Raw genomic sequence first — 15,130 nt, forward strand, 5'->3', positions numbered from 1 at the left:
CACAGGGCCAGCCAACATTCACTGTTGCACAGAGGGTGAAGGGGGCTACACAAGGGCATGAATAGCAGGAGATGTGGTTCTCTGGGACCATCTTCAGACACTGCTATGGTTATGTCAATCTTCAGTCATTCTGTTTTAGGTGTTCCAAGTCCAGTTCTGTTTCTACTACATACACCACAATTGTTTTTTCTCATTACATTTTTTCTTACGTCTCTTAAGTAGGAAGTTTCCTTGGCCCTATACCAAGCCACCTTTTCCCTGAGAAGAGTCCAGGAAGTCTTCTCCTATCCTTGTGGCTCTCACTTCCCCCAGTGGACTGCAGTATCACTTAGGAAGTCCAGCTGCTCTACTGGAGAGACCATGTGTCCTAAACTGCCCTGAGGCCTCCACTGTAACAATGAAAGAATGGATTCTGGAGCCTGGCCTCTGGGGTTGGACCCACAGCTCCGCCACTTAACCTGGCCATTCCTCTGTTTCCTCATCTGCAAAAAAAAATGACTATGATAATAATAACACCAACCGCTAAAGTTGCTAAAGGGAGGATTAAATGAATTAACATGTGTAAAATACTCAGAGCCAGACGTAGTAAACATTAGAGCATGTTTGCTACTATTCCTTAGTTCACCATCTAGAGCTCAGCTTGTCGGCTAGGGTACAGGTAACCTAGAGAAAACAAAAATAAACACTATCTAGGGAATACAAATGTGGAAGTTGTACTTACGAGGGAATACAAATTCCTAAAAGATTGACAGAGAATGCTTCAAATCCCAGTGATCAGTACTTGATATTATTATTGTAATTGAGAGTCACCGTGACATACAGCAGACACTAGTCAGGGTGGCTTTCCCTGCTTCCCCTCCCACGTGATCCATGAACCAACACCAGGCACTGATTCTGCAGTGTGCAATGTTCATTAGTAGCCTTTGTCACCTTCCTGTCATGATTCTTTTATTTCCTCAGTGTTGTTGCCTTGTTTAAAACAAAAGGGTAAGCAGGAACTATATTCAATATCCTGTGATAAACCATAATGGAAACGAATATGAAAAAGAAGGTACATGTATGTATAACTGAGTCACTTTGCTATATACCAGAAACTAACACAACATTGTAAATCAACTATACTTCAGTGAAATACATTTTAAAAATAAAAAAATAAATAATTAAGGGAGGAAGAAAAAGGGTAAGCAGTAACTCTTTACGAACCATTATCTAAATTTTGCCTTTTTGTCTTGGAAATAAAGGAGCAGCGTGGGTTGTACGGATATCATGAGATTTGAGAGGGAGTTATTAGAAGAAACAGTTTGGAGACCAAGGTCTCAGGGATGTTGCCAAGTAACCAGTAGCTTCCCAGGTGGATGAGAAGCCCTAGCTCTGTCTGAGTTAAGCTTTTCTGGCTAGTGGAGCTCTGGCTTTTCTGCCTTCTCATTTCCTGGGATTCCAGTCGTATCCTCTGACCTTGCTCATTCTGTCCCTTATCTGAAGTGTGTGTGTGTCTGGCGATGGTTGGAGCAAGTGGATTATCTTCCCAGCATTTTCTGTGTATGTACTGCTTTTGTGATAGGTCTTTAGAACCATGCCACCATGTGTAGGCTAGAAGCAGTCATAACTATAAGAGAATGGGAAACGATGGTAGGGAACAAATAAGTGTGCCAGGCAGGAGCTCTTCTCGGAAGGAATGTCAGGAAGAAAACTTCAATAGCAAAAGACTATGCACAGAGCCCAGTGAATCCTCTCATTGTAACCGTTAAGCCATATTTCATTAATCAGAATTCAAAGACATGACATGAGTATGACCCTAGCCATTGAAGGGGGTGGGAACTCTTCATCGTATTTCTGCAGCTGTCCAATATATTCTAGAATAGTTTATTATGCTTTCTAAGTCTTGGTTTACCTCCAGCCTAAGTGTTTTAGGAGACCTAAGTCACTCGGCCCTGTGATTCATCTAAATATGGTCTTCTTACCAGGACGGGTCAAGAAGTCCACAGTTTGTAATACTGTCAGCTGTTTAAAGGATGACCCAACTCATATCAGCTTTGGAGAGGGAGGTGTGTGAGCCAGAGGACTGAGAAGTGATTTCTTTGGCTTTGGACCCACAACTAGGCACCCTAAGAATCCCACTACAAAGAGTTTGCTGCCCTGAAGTTGGAAGGCCAATTTGTGAGATACGCGTGGGAGAGGATGCTTTCATTAGAAAGCCTTCTCTGAGTAACCAGTGTCTTCCCACTCCTAGGTTCCTTTGGTGGTATTCAAAAGAGAAAAAGAAATTGCCAGGAAGCTGGAGTTTGATGGCCTGTATATCACCGAACAGCCTTCTGAAGATGACATCAAGGGGCAATGGGATCGCTTGGTAATCAACACACCGTAAGTTTCCCCCCACCCCAAAAAGAAAACGGAGTTTCTACTGTAAACAGGATAGTACCTTCTTCAGCAGCCCTGGAGACTGAGTAATATAAGCCTTGCTTTGGTTTCTGGGACTTGTTTTCTCCCCTGCCTTTTCACAAAGTAGCCTGTTGTGCCTCCAACAGTTATACGTATCCCTATGCATTTAATGGGGGACAGAGGATATTATCAGAAAGCGCTGAGCATTTTTAATTAAGGCCAGATGGCCCAGCGCAACACTACTTAATCTAGTTTTCCACGTTCGAGTCGTACAGTGTTCCCCTGGCCCGGGGTTTCGGTGATCGAGCTGATCAGCTTCTCCGGAGTCCCCAGATGGCACAGCAGCCCTGTGACAGCACCATCTCTGAAGGCTTCTCCCTAAACAAATAGCCTGGTTGGTACTAGAACTCCTCCCAATATAATTTGATAGGCAGTTCCATGGGCAGTTAAAATAGGCCCATCTGGGTGGGGATGTTAGGACCCGTGGGGTGAAGCCTGCCTTCTTGGTAGGCACGTGTGCCAGTGCTAACGTGGTGGAGACAAGCATTGATTCTAGAGGCAAAGAGGTAGAATACTGAGTCAGCTTTATAACGTAGACACCCGTGACCTAGGGCGAGGGAATCAGGTTTTGTAAACCTGAGTTTCCTCTTCATTAATAGAGGGATGAGAATACCACCGCCTGCAGTCCTGGGAGGCCTCGTGAATGGATTGTCACGTGCTTGATGGCTGTTCGTTATTCCCTTTCCCTGTTAAAGAAAAATGGCCATCACCAATAAGTCAGAGAAAGACAAATACCATATGATATCACTTATCTGTGGAATCTAAAAACTATAATATAGAGAATGTAACAAAAAAGAAGCAGACTCACTGATACAGAGAACAAACCAGTGGTTACCAGCGGGGAGAGGGAAGGGAGAAGGGGCGATATAGGGACGGGGATTAAGAGGTATAAACGATTAGGTATAAAATAAACTACAAGGATATATTGTACAACACAGGGATTATAGCCAAATGATTAAGATTGTAAATTTTAAGTTATGTGTATTTTACCACAATAAAAATTTAGGAAGAAAATGACCATCACCATGAGCAAAGGTGATGCTCTAACGCCGGTGTATTCACAACGGGGAAATGAGAGTTGCGAGATAAATTAATGGGATGAAAGAAAAGTCATGAAATAGGGCTGAATATGTAAACAAAGATGACTGTTGACTCTCTCGGCTGTGCCAATAAAATATGCACATCTAGAAACAACCACCCTGACCCCTGCAGCAAGAAAATTCCACTTATTCAAAGATGGTTAGGCAAATTGAGAGAGGCAGCTCTACACAGGCACCGCTGAGCTTTTTTTAATAGTCCCGAGAAAGGGAACACTCCTCTCTTCGGGGGAAAAAAAAGGTGTGAGCAGGCAAAATCAAAAGCTTGTTTAGACCTGCAGGTCACTGCCAATCTCCTCACTTTTAAGGAAGAATAAGGGAAACTACTAAGACTTATTTCTGACCCTTTGTTATTATAGTATAGAAAGTTTGAATATCAAATAATCTCATCCCTTGGTAAGCTTTCTGTAATCATCCGTAACGCTTGTGTCTGTGGCACAAGGTGATACAGCCTACAAGTCCCAGGAAGAACGCAGTTCAGTTTCTGGAAGTTTATTCTGAGGAGGTAATGAGACAAGAACACTAAACTGTCTTAACAAGGACAGTTGCTGACGTTTAATTGAAGTGGCTGAAATGCCCGTGAATAGGGAAACGCATGTATAAGAAAAACAGCTGTTTTAAAACATTCAGATCAATGAACTTCTTTTATTCCTTCACGATAACGGCATCGTTGTACATGTAGTGCTTTGTAACCTGCTCTTTTTTGAGCTAACTATATGTCATGGAGAGCTTTCATTTTCATTTTATTTTTGTATTGTTAAATACACATATAGAAGAAAACATAAAAACGTATATTTTAAAGTACAGTGATAAAATGAACTACAAAGCTTCGAAACCGGAACATCGCTGAAAACCTTGACAGGTCCCAGACGTTATCCTCTCTGGCCCAGATCCTCCCCGGACCCGAGCTAACCACCCTCCTGACTTTAGTGCTATCCATTCTTTTGCCTTAGTTTATAGTGTTACCACTTAGGTATGTGTCCCTAGATACATGGTTTCATCTTAACTAGTTTTGAGCTTCGTATACATGGAGTTATACTATATGCATCGTACTGTCATTTGAATCTTCTGTTCAGCACCCTCTTCAAGAACTCATCAGTTGAATACGTTGATATGTGTGGCCCGAGTTGGTCATTTTCAAAACTGTAGCATTTTCCATTAGGAGTATATTATTGTGCATTTATCCATTTTCATGACCGTGGCTATTTCAACTGTTTCCCACTCGGGTCTGTTGGAAACAGTGCTGTAAGGAGTATTTTTATACCTGGTGCACAAATAAAAGAGTTTCTCTGGAGTAGGTAGCAGGAGACGAACTTGCTGCATAGTAGGATATGCAAATGTTTGTCCCCATTTACATTAAACCAGCACCCTGTGAGCATTCCTGCTTCTCTGCCTCCTTGTCAGCACTTGTTATCCTCAGATAACTTTGCTCATCTGGTAGGTGTGTAATAGCATCTCATTGCGCATTCTGCTGGTTTCTAAGAGGTGAGCAGCTTATGTTGTTTTTCTTGACCCTTCATATATAGATCTGTCACTTACTTATGCATTTCCCTTCTGAAGGTTCTTGGCCTACCCCACACTTAAAGGAATATTACCAAGTGGAATTATGGCTTCGACCTTGAAGGAGCTTACATACCTGGTCAGGAGACAAGACTATTCAGATCAAAGTGAGATCACATCTGTGAAAGGGTCTTGACCACAGCCTTTAGTCACTGGCCCTTCAGGATCACTTGTGGAATTTTCCACTTTTTGGATTCTAAATACCATTCATGAAAAAAATCAAGTAGCAGAATAATGGACAAAGAAGGAGGTCAAAATAATTACTTCCATCCCCCGTAGATAAAATCTATTAGCGTTTGCTTTGTTTTTAGGTGGCATTTGGATGTTTAAGACCAAGACTGCTGGGGACTTCGCTGGCAGTCCAGTGGTTATGACTTCGCCTTCCAGTACAGGGGGTGCGTGTTCGATCCCTGGTCGGGGGAACTAAGGTCCCACACGCCTCGAGGCCAGAAAAGCAAAACAGGAGCCATGTTGTAACAAATTCAATAAAGCTTTAAAAACGGTGCACATCCCAAAAAAAATCTTAAAAAAAAAAGACCAAGACTGCTTTAAATATCCAAAAAAATTTTTTGTTTTGTTTAAAGATTGCCACCCTGTTGTAAGAGAGGTGCCAGTTGCTCAGGGTTATTCTTCTGAGAGGTCCACGAACAGAGGGAGGCCCTCCTTCCTCATCACCAACTTGGGCGGCCTCTATAGCATAGGGGACTGTTGTGTTCCAGAGCTAACAAACAAGAACGATTTACACATGAAGGAAAACAGAAGTAAGAATGTTTGCACCAAGGGCCAGAGGTTCCTTGGCTGCAAACTAGACTTCCAAGGAACCTCTCAGGAAGGACTGATCATTCTGGAGGGGAGCAAAATACTTTAAATGGTTTCTGCCAACATACCTGAAAGTAACAGTTATTTCTTGACTTTAGCAATAAGAAGGTATTTGCAGTGGAGCTGGTACTAGCTACCTACCAGAAGAAAGCCGTTCCCTCTGTGGGGTTAAGGTTGGGATGGCATAGGAACTACCTCCAAAGGAGAGAAGGGATCCCATTCCCGGGGAAAAGCACACCCCACAGGAGTTATGCAGGAATGGAGAACAGAGCAGAAGAGCACTCCATTAAGAAAACCCCCACGTAAATTAACTAACGGTGATTTCCAGACTGGAAACTTCATAGTTAGGGACCTTGTCTACACCTCCCACCACCGTGTCCCCAGCACCTACCCCAGTTACTGCCATAAAGTGGGCACTCAGTGAAGGAAGGTTGAATGCATGTGTTTCCTGCAGGGTTTGGTTTCTAGTTACACTGAGCTCAAGACACATATCCCTGCCTCTAGCTAGTCTGTCATCACGATTCCTGGCTCTTAACCATAATTTTGAAGTAGAAAATGCAAAGGAGCTTTCTAAGTGTTTCAGAACTCACCGCAAAGCAGTGAAACCAGAAATCAGACCTGCAGTGACTCTGAACTTCAATCAAGTCTTGAATTCTTCAATGAGCAGGACAAAACCCCAAAAGATCACAGGTCCAGACACTCAAACTGCAAAGTTTCTTGATGTGCTTGCCTTGATGTTAAGAATCTCCCTCTTTCGTTTTCTTCTTCAGATCTTTTCCTAATAACTACTGGGACAAGTTTGTAAAGAGAAAGGTATGCCTTGTTGGGGGGCGGGGCAGGGGGAGTAAATTCCATGACCTCCAAAGAAATGTAGATTGTTTTTTTAAGTTCTCCGTATACAAACATGAATAAATGTAATGATGCTTTTATGATGGTATCTCGAGAAAAGTAAGCCACAGAAGGGGTTTTATATGAACGCATGTAGGTTTGGGGCTTAGTTCCTATACTCATCTGCCTTAATCAGCTTAACAAAATCACTGTTTTCTACATACTAGGTTTTTTCTCTCCTCCTAAATGATAGCTAGAAAAGCAGATTTCACTTAATTGTCTTTATCACTTCTGTTTTCTCTGGAGGTTATTTTTTTCTCTTTATTTTCCTTTTGCATTTTGACTCATGTCTTTATCAACCCCTTGGAAGAGCCCAGAGCATAACACAGCTCTGACGGCACTGGGGCTGGAGAAAACATTGGTGGTGATGCACGGCCTGAGCTCACCCTGTCCTCCTCTCTGCTTTAGGTGATCAACAAGTATGGAGATCTCTACGGAGCAGAACGCATTGCTGAACTCCTGGGGTTGGACAAAAATGCCCTCGACTTTAGCCCAGTAGAAGAGACCAAAGCAGAGGCAGCCTCCCTGGTGTCATGGTACAGAGCTTAGGAGTTAAATCCCAAAGTCTGGCTGACTAGACCCTTTATCTTTCCAGTCCTCTTCCCTGTGCTACAGGGAAAGCTTACAGTCATGTCTTCGCTGTCTTAGACTCTGGTCTCGCCTAAGTGTTTCTTCTAGGTTCTAAAATACGGGAGGGAGAGCACTGCTTTAAAAAAAATTGAAAGACTTATCAGCCTTTATGCCTAATAGAGCTGAAAGAGAAAGACTAATTAAAATTTCAGGGTGTGCGATTCAGCCACTCTCATTCTCATGGTGAACACATACAACTTGATAAAGCTCAGAGCTGTATTTAGGTTATTAAACCCAAGAGAGAAAAAAATTCATTTTTTCCCCTTATTAAACACTTAACTAAATCTTGACATTTTTAAGTTTTGAAATGATTTGTTCCCCTTTAGGCTAAGTTCCATCGACATGAAGTACCATATCTGGAAGCTGGGAGTTGTTTTTACTGACAATGTAAGTATGGCATCTGGGAAAGCAAAATTCTGTGCCCCAAGTCCAGGGATGTCATTAGATGCCACAAAGAAACAAGCTATGGAGGCGGCTCAGGAAGACGCAGGGAGTGCTGGGCGAAGACAGAGGGCCCTAGGGTGCTGGGGGGACACTTCTCTCTTGTGCAGTAGTATGAGGCAGATGGGGCTTGACTTGGCAATTCTTGGGCCAGCTCAAAGCACCTCAGTCCCCTGAATGCCTGAAAAGCTGCTCAATTCCTTCCATTTCCACAGTCCTTTCTCTACCTCGCCTGGTACACGACCATGTCAGTCCTGGGCCACTACAACAACTTCTTCTTCGCTGCTCATCTGCTGGATATCGCGATGGGCTTCAAGACTCTGAGGACTATTCTGTCATCTGTCACTCACAATGGCAAACAGGTATGGGGTTTATACTGCTGCAGAACGGGAGGGACCTAGATATGGTTAGGAAAGAACTAGTGGGCTTCCCTGGTGGCGCAGTCGTTGAGAACACTCCTGCCAACTCAGGGGACGCAGGTTCGAGCCCTGGCCAGGGAGGATCCCACATGGCGCGGAGCAACTAAGCGCGTGTGCCACAACTACTGAGCCTAAGCTCTGGAGCCCGCGAGCCACAGCTGCTGGGTCCACGTGCCACAATTCCCAAGGCCCATGCACCTAGAGCCCGTGCTCTGCAACAAGAGAAGCCACCGCAATGAGAAGCCCATGCATCGCAACCAAAAGTAGCCCCCGCTTGCATCAGTTAGAGAAGGCCCGCGTGCAGCCATGAAGACCCAATGCAGCCAAAAAAAAAAAAAAGGACCAATGACTTAGATATATATATATAGATCTATACATATATACACATATATACAGCTATCTGTGTACATAGGTAGACATATATAGCTATATATGTTATATACATGTATGTGTGCAATTTCTATATATACCTATATAGTCATTGCTCTACATCCAGTCTCATCAATATCTAGTCTGTCTTCTACAGAATTGTCAGGGTCAATCCCTTGATTAAAGTCCTCTAATGGCTCTTCCTGTGAACAAATTCAAACTCCCTAGCATTTTATTCCTCATTAAGTGCAAATCCGTGAATGAGACATGTTCCCTCACATCTCTAAATCTTTACAGGAGAAGGGAGAAAAGAAAGGAGTTAATATGTACCCAGCTTGGAACAGCCATTAGGGGAGACAGTATGGCAGTTCCTCAAAAAATTAAGTATAGAACTGCCATATGATCCAGCAGTCGCACTTCTGGGTATATATATCTGAAGGAGATGAAATCAGTATCTCAAAGAGATACCTATATTCCCATGTTCATAGCAGCATTATTCCCAATAGCCAAGATATGGAAACAACCTGTGTCCATCAGTGGATGAATGGATAAACAAAATTTGTTATGAACGTACAGAGTATCATTCAGCCATTTAAAAAGAGGAAATTCTGCCTTTTGCAACAATATAGATGAGCCTAGAGGGCATTATGCTAAGAGAAATAAGCCAGACACAGAAAGACAAATACTGTATGGTGTCACTTATATGGGGAATCATAAAAAGGGCAAACTTCTAGAACCAGAGAGTAGAGCAGTAGTTACCAGGAGCTGGGTGTGTTGGGGGAAATGGGGAGCATTGGTCAAAGAGTACAAACTTTCAGTTATTAAATAAATTAGTTCCGGGGAATCTAATGTAAAGCATGGTGGTTACAGTTTAAAATGCTGTATTGTATGCTTGAAATTTGCTAAGAGAGTAGATCTTAAGTGTTCTCAGCAAACACACACACGCGGTAACTGTGTGAGGTGATGGATATGTTAATTAACTTGATCATGGTGATCATTTTATAATGTATGCATATATTAAATCATCACATTGTACACCTTAAAAACTAAAAATTCCAACCAGAAAAAAAGTCAGATTAACCTTTAATTGTTCTAAAACGAAAGGGTGCTAGATCATCAGGTATTACGATGGCTTATTTCTTCTAGGCTTCTGGTAGTGGCGCTCGTTTCTCAGTTGACACTAAAAACAATGGAGGAAAGCTAGAGATAGAAATTTGCTGCCACATACAAGAAGCTGAAGTTTGGGGAGGTAATAACAGAACCTGTGATATAGATGTTTGCTCAGAGAGTGGTAAATACTTCCTTATAGGTTCCTGGGAGAAAGGGCATTGTGTATTATTTTTCCATGTGTGTCTTGGGAAGTTTTATCCTATAAAGGTGGCATTTCCCTAAACGGGATTTATGGAATGCCAGTTCTACAATTTGTTCTTTTAGAATTCTTTTCTTCCCCTTTACTCAGATATAGAAAGTTCAAATTTTATTGATTTGGTTTAATGGCATTATACAAAACTGTACCTTAAATGAAAAGTTTAAACAATGAATTTCTTTTAATTAAAAAACCATTTTTATTGGAGTATAGTTGATTTACAATGTTGTATTAGTTTCAGGTGTCCAGCAAATTGAATCAGTTATGCGTATACATATATCCACTCTTTTTTTAGATTCTTTTCCCATTTAGGCCTTTAGAGAGTATTGAGTAGAGTTCCCTGTGCCATATAGTAAGTTCTTATTAGTTATCTATTTTATATATAGGAGTGTATATATGTCAATCCCAATATCCCAATTTAATGTTGTATTAGTTTCAGGTGTACAGCAAATTGAATCAGTTATGCGTATACATATATCCACTCTTTTTTAGATTCTTTTCCCATTTAGGCCTTTAGAGAGTGTTGAGTAGAGTTCCCTGTGCCATATAGTAAGTTCTTATTAGCTATCTGTTTTATATATAGGAGTGTATATATGTCAATCCCAATATCCCAATTTATCCCTCACCCCTTATCCCCTGGTAAGCATAAGTTTGTTTTCTACATCTGTGACTCTACTTCTGTTTTGTAAATAAGTTCGTTTGTACCCATTGTTTTAGATTCCACATACGAGCAATATCATACGATATTCGTCTTTCTGTGTCTGACTTACTTCACTCAGTATGACAGTCTCTAGGTCCATCCATGTTGCTGCAAATGGCATTATTTTGTTCTTTTTTATGGCCAAGTAATATTCCATTGTATATATATGTGCCACATCTTCTTTACCCATTCCTCTGTTGATGGGCATTTAGGTGGCTTCCACGTCCTGGCTGTTGTAAATAGTGCTGCATATTGGGGTGCGTGTGTCTTTTTGAATTATGGTTTTCTCTGGGTATATGCCTAGGAGTGGGATTGCTGGGTCATAAGGTAATTCTGTTTTTAGTTTTTTAAGGAACCTCCATACTGTTCTCCATAGTAGCTCTATCAATTTACAGTCCTACCAACAGTGTAGGCGGGTTCCCTTTTCTCCACGCCCTCTCCAGCATTTATTAAACAATGAATCTCTTATATGGGCTTGCCGACTAAACTCTGGCAAGATTGTTAGAAAAAAATGTGCCCAGTTTGTGCCGTGTGCTGGGCAACCACCCTATAAGGTTAAGTGTTACACTCACTTGAGAGAGAAGAGCACTGAGGCTCAGAGAGGCTAAGTATTTCACCCAAGAGCACACAGCTGCTAAGTGGCAGAACTTAGATTCAAGCCCATTTGTTCCTTGGTGCAAAGCCCACATTCTTTCTCTTTTTCGAAACCGGCTGCTTTCCGTGAGGTCTGCTATCCAAGGTTCAAGTCACTGAATTCATTGTTCAAGAAGCTGCTGAATGTCTGTTCTGGTACTTATCATGCCCACTCCCTTTTGTGTAGCAGCTTGAGGGCAAAGAAAGATTTTATGTTGTTGATCTTCACAGCTCCAGCCCAGCACCTAGTCCCTGGTATAGGCCCGATGAGCAGGTCCTGTGTAGTCCTCATTTATTGTGCCTCTGAAAGCCGAGAAACAAACAGGCCCTATGACCCTGGCAAAGGTCCAAGGCAGGTTTCTTCATTATGAAAAATGTCACTTTGCTCAATCATAATTCTTATAGTAACTTCAAAGCTGTGACAATTATCCAGTTCATGGTTAGTTATGAAATATTGTGATGTAGGGATACCCATGAGCCCAAGGAATCTGTGGTTTCTTTTTTTTTTAATTTTTAAAAAATTTTATTGAAGTATAGTTGATTTACAATGTGTGTTGATTTCTTCTGTACTGAAAAGTGACTCAGTTATACATATATGTATATATATATATATTTAAAATTTTTTATTGACGTATAGCTGATTTACAATGTTATATTAATTTCTTGTAGTTTCTTTAGAAGCATTAGAACTTACGGTTACCAAAGCGGGGCAGGGAGGGATAAATTAGGAGTTCGGGATTAACATATACACACTACTATATATAAAATAAGTAAACGACAAGGACCTACTGTATATAGCACAGGGAATTATACTCAATATTTTGTAACAACCTAAATGGGAAAAGAATTTGAAAAAGAATAGATACGTGTATATGTATAACTGAATCACTACGCTGTACACCTGAAACTAACACGATATTGTAAATCAACTCTACTTCAATGAAATAAATAAGCAAATAAATAAAAGCAGCGTTAGAGTGAAAGCGACATCTTGAAGCCTTGGGTCACTGCTGTCTCCGTGAAAAAACAAAGTAACCGTCCTCAGAGCACCGTCACCATTCTCGTCCTTAAATCCCTGTGTAGCTTATACGCGCCCCGTGCAGTACCCCAGCTGTTAGTCTGCCCGGGCTGCCTTAACAAAATGCCGAACACTGGGGGCTTAGACAACAGACATTGATTTCCTCTCAGTTCTGGAGGCTGGAAGTCCAAGGTCAAGGTGTGGGTAGCTCGGCGTGCAGCTGGCTGCCTCTTGCTGCTTTTTCACTTGATTATCCTTCGATGCGTACGGCTACCTGGTATCTCTCCTTCTGAGTCCTAACCTCCTCCTCTTGTAAGAACACCAGTCAGATTGAAGCAGGGCCCACCCTCATGGCCTCATTTTAATTAAATCACCTCTTTAAAGGCCCTATCTCCAAGTGCAGCCACCTTCAGAGGTACTGGGGGTTAGGGCTTCAACATATGAATTCCGGGGGAACACAGTTTGTTCCGTAACAGTCCAGTCATCACTCTTTTCTCCCAATAAGCCTGCTTCTCTCTGTGATCTTGCTTTCCTTCGGCACCTGCTGTATGACAGCCTTCGTTCCAGACCCCTCATCTTTCCCCTTTCCTCTGTTTTCTTGGAGTCTCCCACCAACCTTTCAAGGTGGAGAAGACCCACCTCCTCTTCCCTCTCTCTCTCTCTTTCTGCTCCCAGTTGGTCCTGACTGTCGGTCTCCTGGCCGTGGTGGTTTACCTCTATACCGTGGTGGCGTTCAACTTCTTCCGCAAGTTCTACAACAAAAGTGAAGACGACGATGAGCCCGACATGAAGTGTGATGACATGATGACGGTGAGAATTCCCTGTAGGGTCACCTGGTGTGGCTGGGACAGAAGGGCTGTGGGCAGAGTGGTAGAGTGGAGACAGAGCAGGACAGAGATGAGAGTAGAACACTGATGTCTCATCCGAAAGGGAGGTGGGTCCTGGAAAGACAGGAGTGATGGAATAGACCACTTGTCGGGGCGCAGGTGGAAAGAGAAGCCCACAGCTAAGCGGATCACCATCCATCCACATCTGTGTGTGGCGAAGACGTGAGTTACCTGTGTCTGTATCTCATGGAAGTCAAACTCTGATTCTTTGCCTCTGAGAGCTAGGAGCAAAGTCCCATGAATCTGGTGCTCCGTTTATTTCAGCAAGCCAGTGGGGCTTGTTTCAGAACAGCCATGTCGTCTGAAAAATGTCAGCAGCAGGATTGGGTCAGGGCGGGGCTGGGGCTCCTGCGGGCCTAGAAGGGCACAGCGCAGGGTGAGCCAGCACAGCTGCAGTAGCATCTCTAGACGCTTATCATGACCAGATTTCAGGAAAAGAATGTGTGTATCAGAGACAGGTGTCAGTACACTGTCCCCCTGCCCCCGCCTGTGGTCGTTTCTCCAGAAAGTAGATATGATTTTTGGCTAAAAACTCTCCGTGAGTTTTCTTGGGGCAAGCAGCCCATGAGACAGCAACACTACAGGCACGAGAGCAACCGTATGACCAGCGTGGGCTCCGTGCTGCCACTGGCTTTTGATTTACCAGCCACAAGACTGCCTCCACACTCCCATCCCGAAGCCATCACTGCCGGTCAGGAGGAGAGACAGAGGGCAGCCTGCTCTGTGAGCCCTGGCCCAGGAGCCTACCTGGAGCACACGGGCACTTGGGAGGAGATTCTGCGGGGAGCCCCGCCCTCCCGGGTGCGCGGAGGATGCCAAGTGGGAGAGGCCTCTTCCCGGAGGCTGTAGCCCGGCCCCAAGTCCAGGCTGGCACTTGAAAATTAAGTGAGGGCTTCCCTGGTGGCGCAGTGGTTGGGAGTCCACCTGCCAATGCAGGGGACACGGGTTCGTGCCCCGGTCTGGGAGGATCCCGCGTGCCGCGGAGTGGATGGGCCCGTGAGCCATGGCTGCTGGGCCTGTGCGTCCGGAGCCTGTGCTCCACAACGGGAGAGGCCACGGCAGTGAGAGGCCCGCGTACCGCAAAAAAAAAAAAAAAAAAAAAAAAAAAAAGAAAATTAAGTGAGAGAAAACTCGTATCTGGCATAGGCCATCCTCATCAGGGCAGAAAGTTCTTTTAACTTATACACATCTAGAGTGAATTCTCACGTGTGTGTCAAAGAGTTCAAAACTGTTTTTAAGAAAAGAGCAAAAAACACCTTTTAAAGGCTACGTGGAACAGCAATCTTTCCATCTTTATAGACACCAGCCTAACCAGAGGGTGGAGAGGACAGTTAGCAGCATTAACGTGTTATTGTGAAGAGTACCCTTCTCCTGCCTCAGGGCTGTCATGTTTTGATCTTATTACATGAATGATCTGACCATCTCTGTAAAAACAAACAAAACTCTGCGCCTTTTACCTGAATCACCATCATTTTTCTTCTCTAGTGTTACCTGTTCCACATGTATGTGGGAGTGAGAGCTGGAGGTGGCATTGGCGATGAAATTGAAGACCCCGCTGGGGACCCGTACGAAATGTACCGCATCGTCTTTGACATTACATTCTTCTTCTTTGTCATTGTCATCCTGCTGGCCATCATCCAAGGTATGCTTGCCAGTTATGTCGTCTGCATGGGGCTCAGTCAATCTGATTCTCTTTGCCTTTCTGAACCTGACTTAACTGTTTTATGTAAAGAGGTTTATGCAGTCGCTTACCTGTTAATTCAACAGACATTTATTTTTTTATTTTTTATTTTTTTTGCGGTACACGGGGCTCTCACCGCTGTGGCCTCTCCCGCTGCGGAGCACAGGCTCCGGATGCGCAGGC

The 15,130-nt window shown here is 43.3% G+C and overlaps 1 protein-coding gene across 1 annotated transcript in view; it reads left to right on the forward strand.

The window, feature by feature from the left end:
- The window catches only part of RYR3 (ryanodine receptor 3), a 381,491-nt gene that overhangs the window by 362,520 nt on the left and 3,841 nt on the right, over positions 1–15,130 (forward strand). Inside the window, exons 92-98 of the mRNA XM_024732458.1 lie at positions 2,231–2,361; positions 6,686–6,728; positions 7,212–7,339; positions 7,760–7,820; positions 8,090–8,236; positions 13,055–13,189; positions 14,752–14,908. Of these exons, the coding sequence (XP_024588226.1) occupies positions 2,231–2,361; positions 6,686–6,728; positions 7,212–7,339; positions 7,760–7,820; positions 8,090–8,236; positions 13,055–13,189; positions 14,752–14,908 (802 nt within the window). The remainder of the gene's footprint in view (positions 1–2,230; positions 2,362–6,685; positions 6,729–7,211; positions 7,340–7,759; positions 7,821–8,089; positions 8,237–13,054; positions 13,190–14,751; positions 14,909–15,130) is intronic.

The sequence above is a fragment of the Neophocaena asiaeorientalis genome, unplaced genomic scaffold, assembly GCF_003031525.2.
Source record: "Neophocaena asiaeorientalis asiaeorientalis breed wild unplaced genomic scaffold, Neophocaena_asiaeorientalis_V1.1 scaffold119, whole genome shotgun sequence".
Taxonomy (NCBI): Eukaryota; Metazoa; Chordata; class Mammalia; order Artiodactyla; family Phocoenidae; genus Neophocaena; species Neophocaena asiaeorientalis.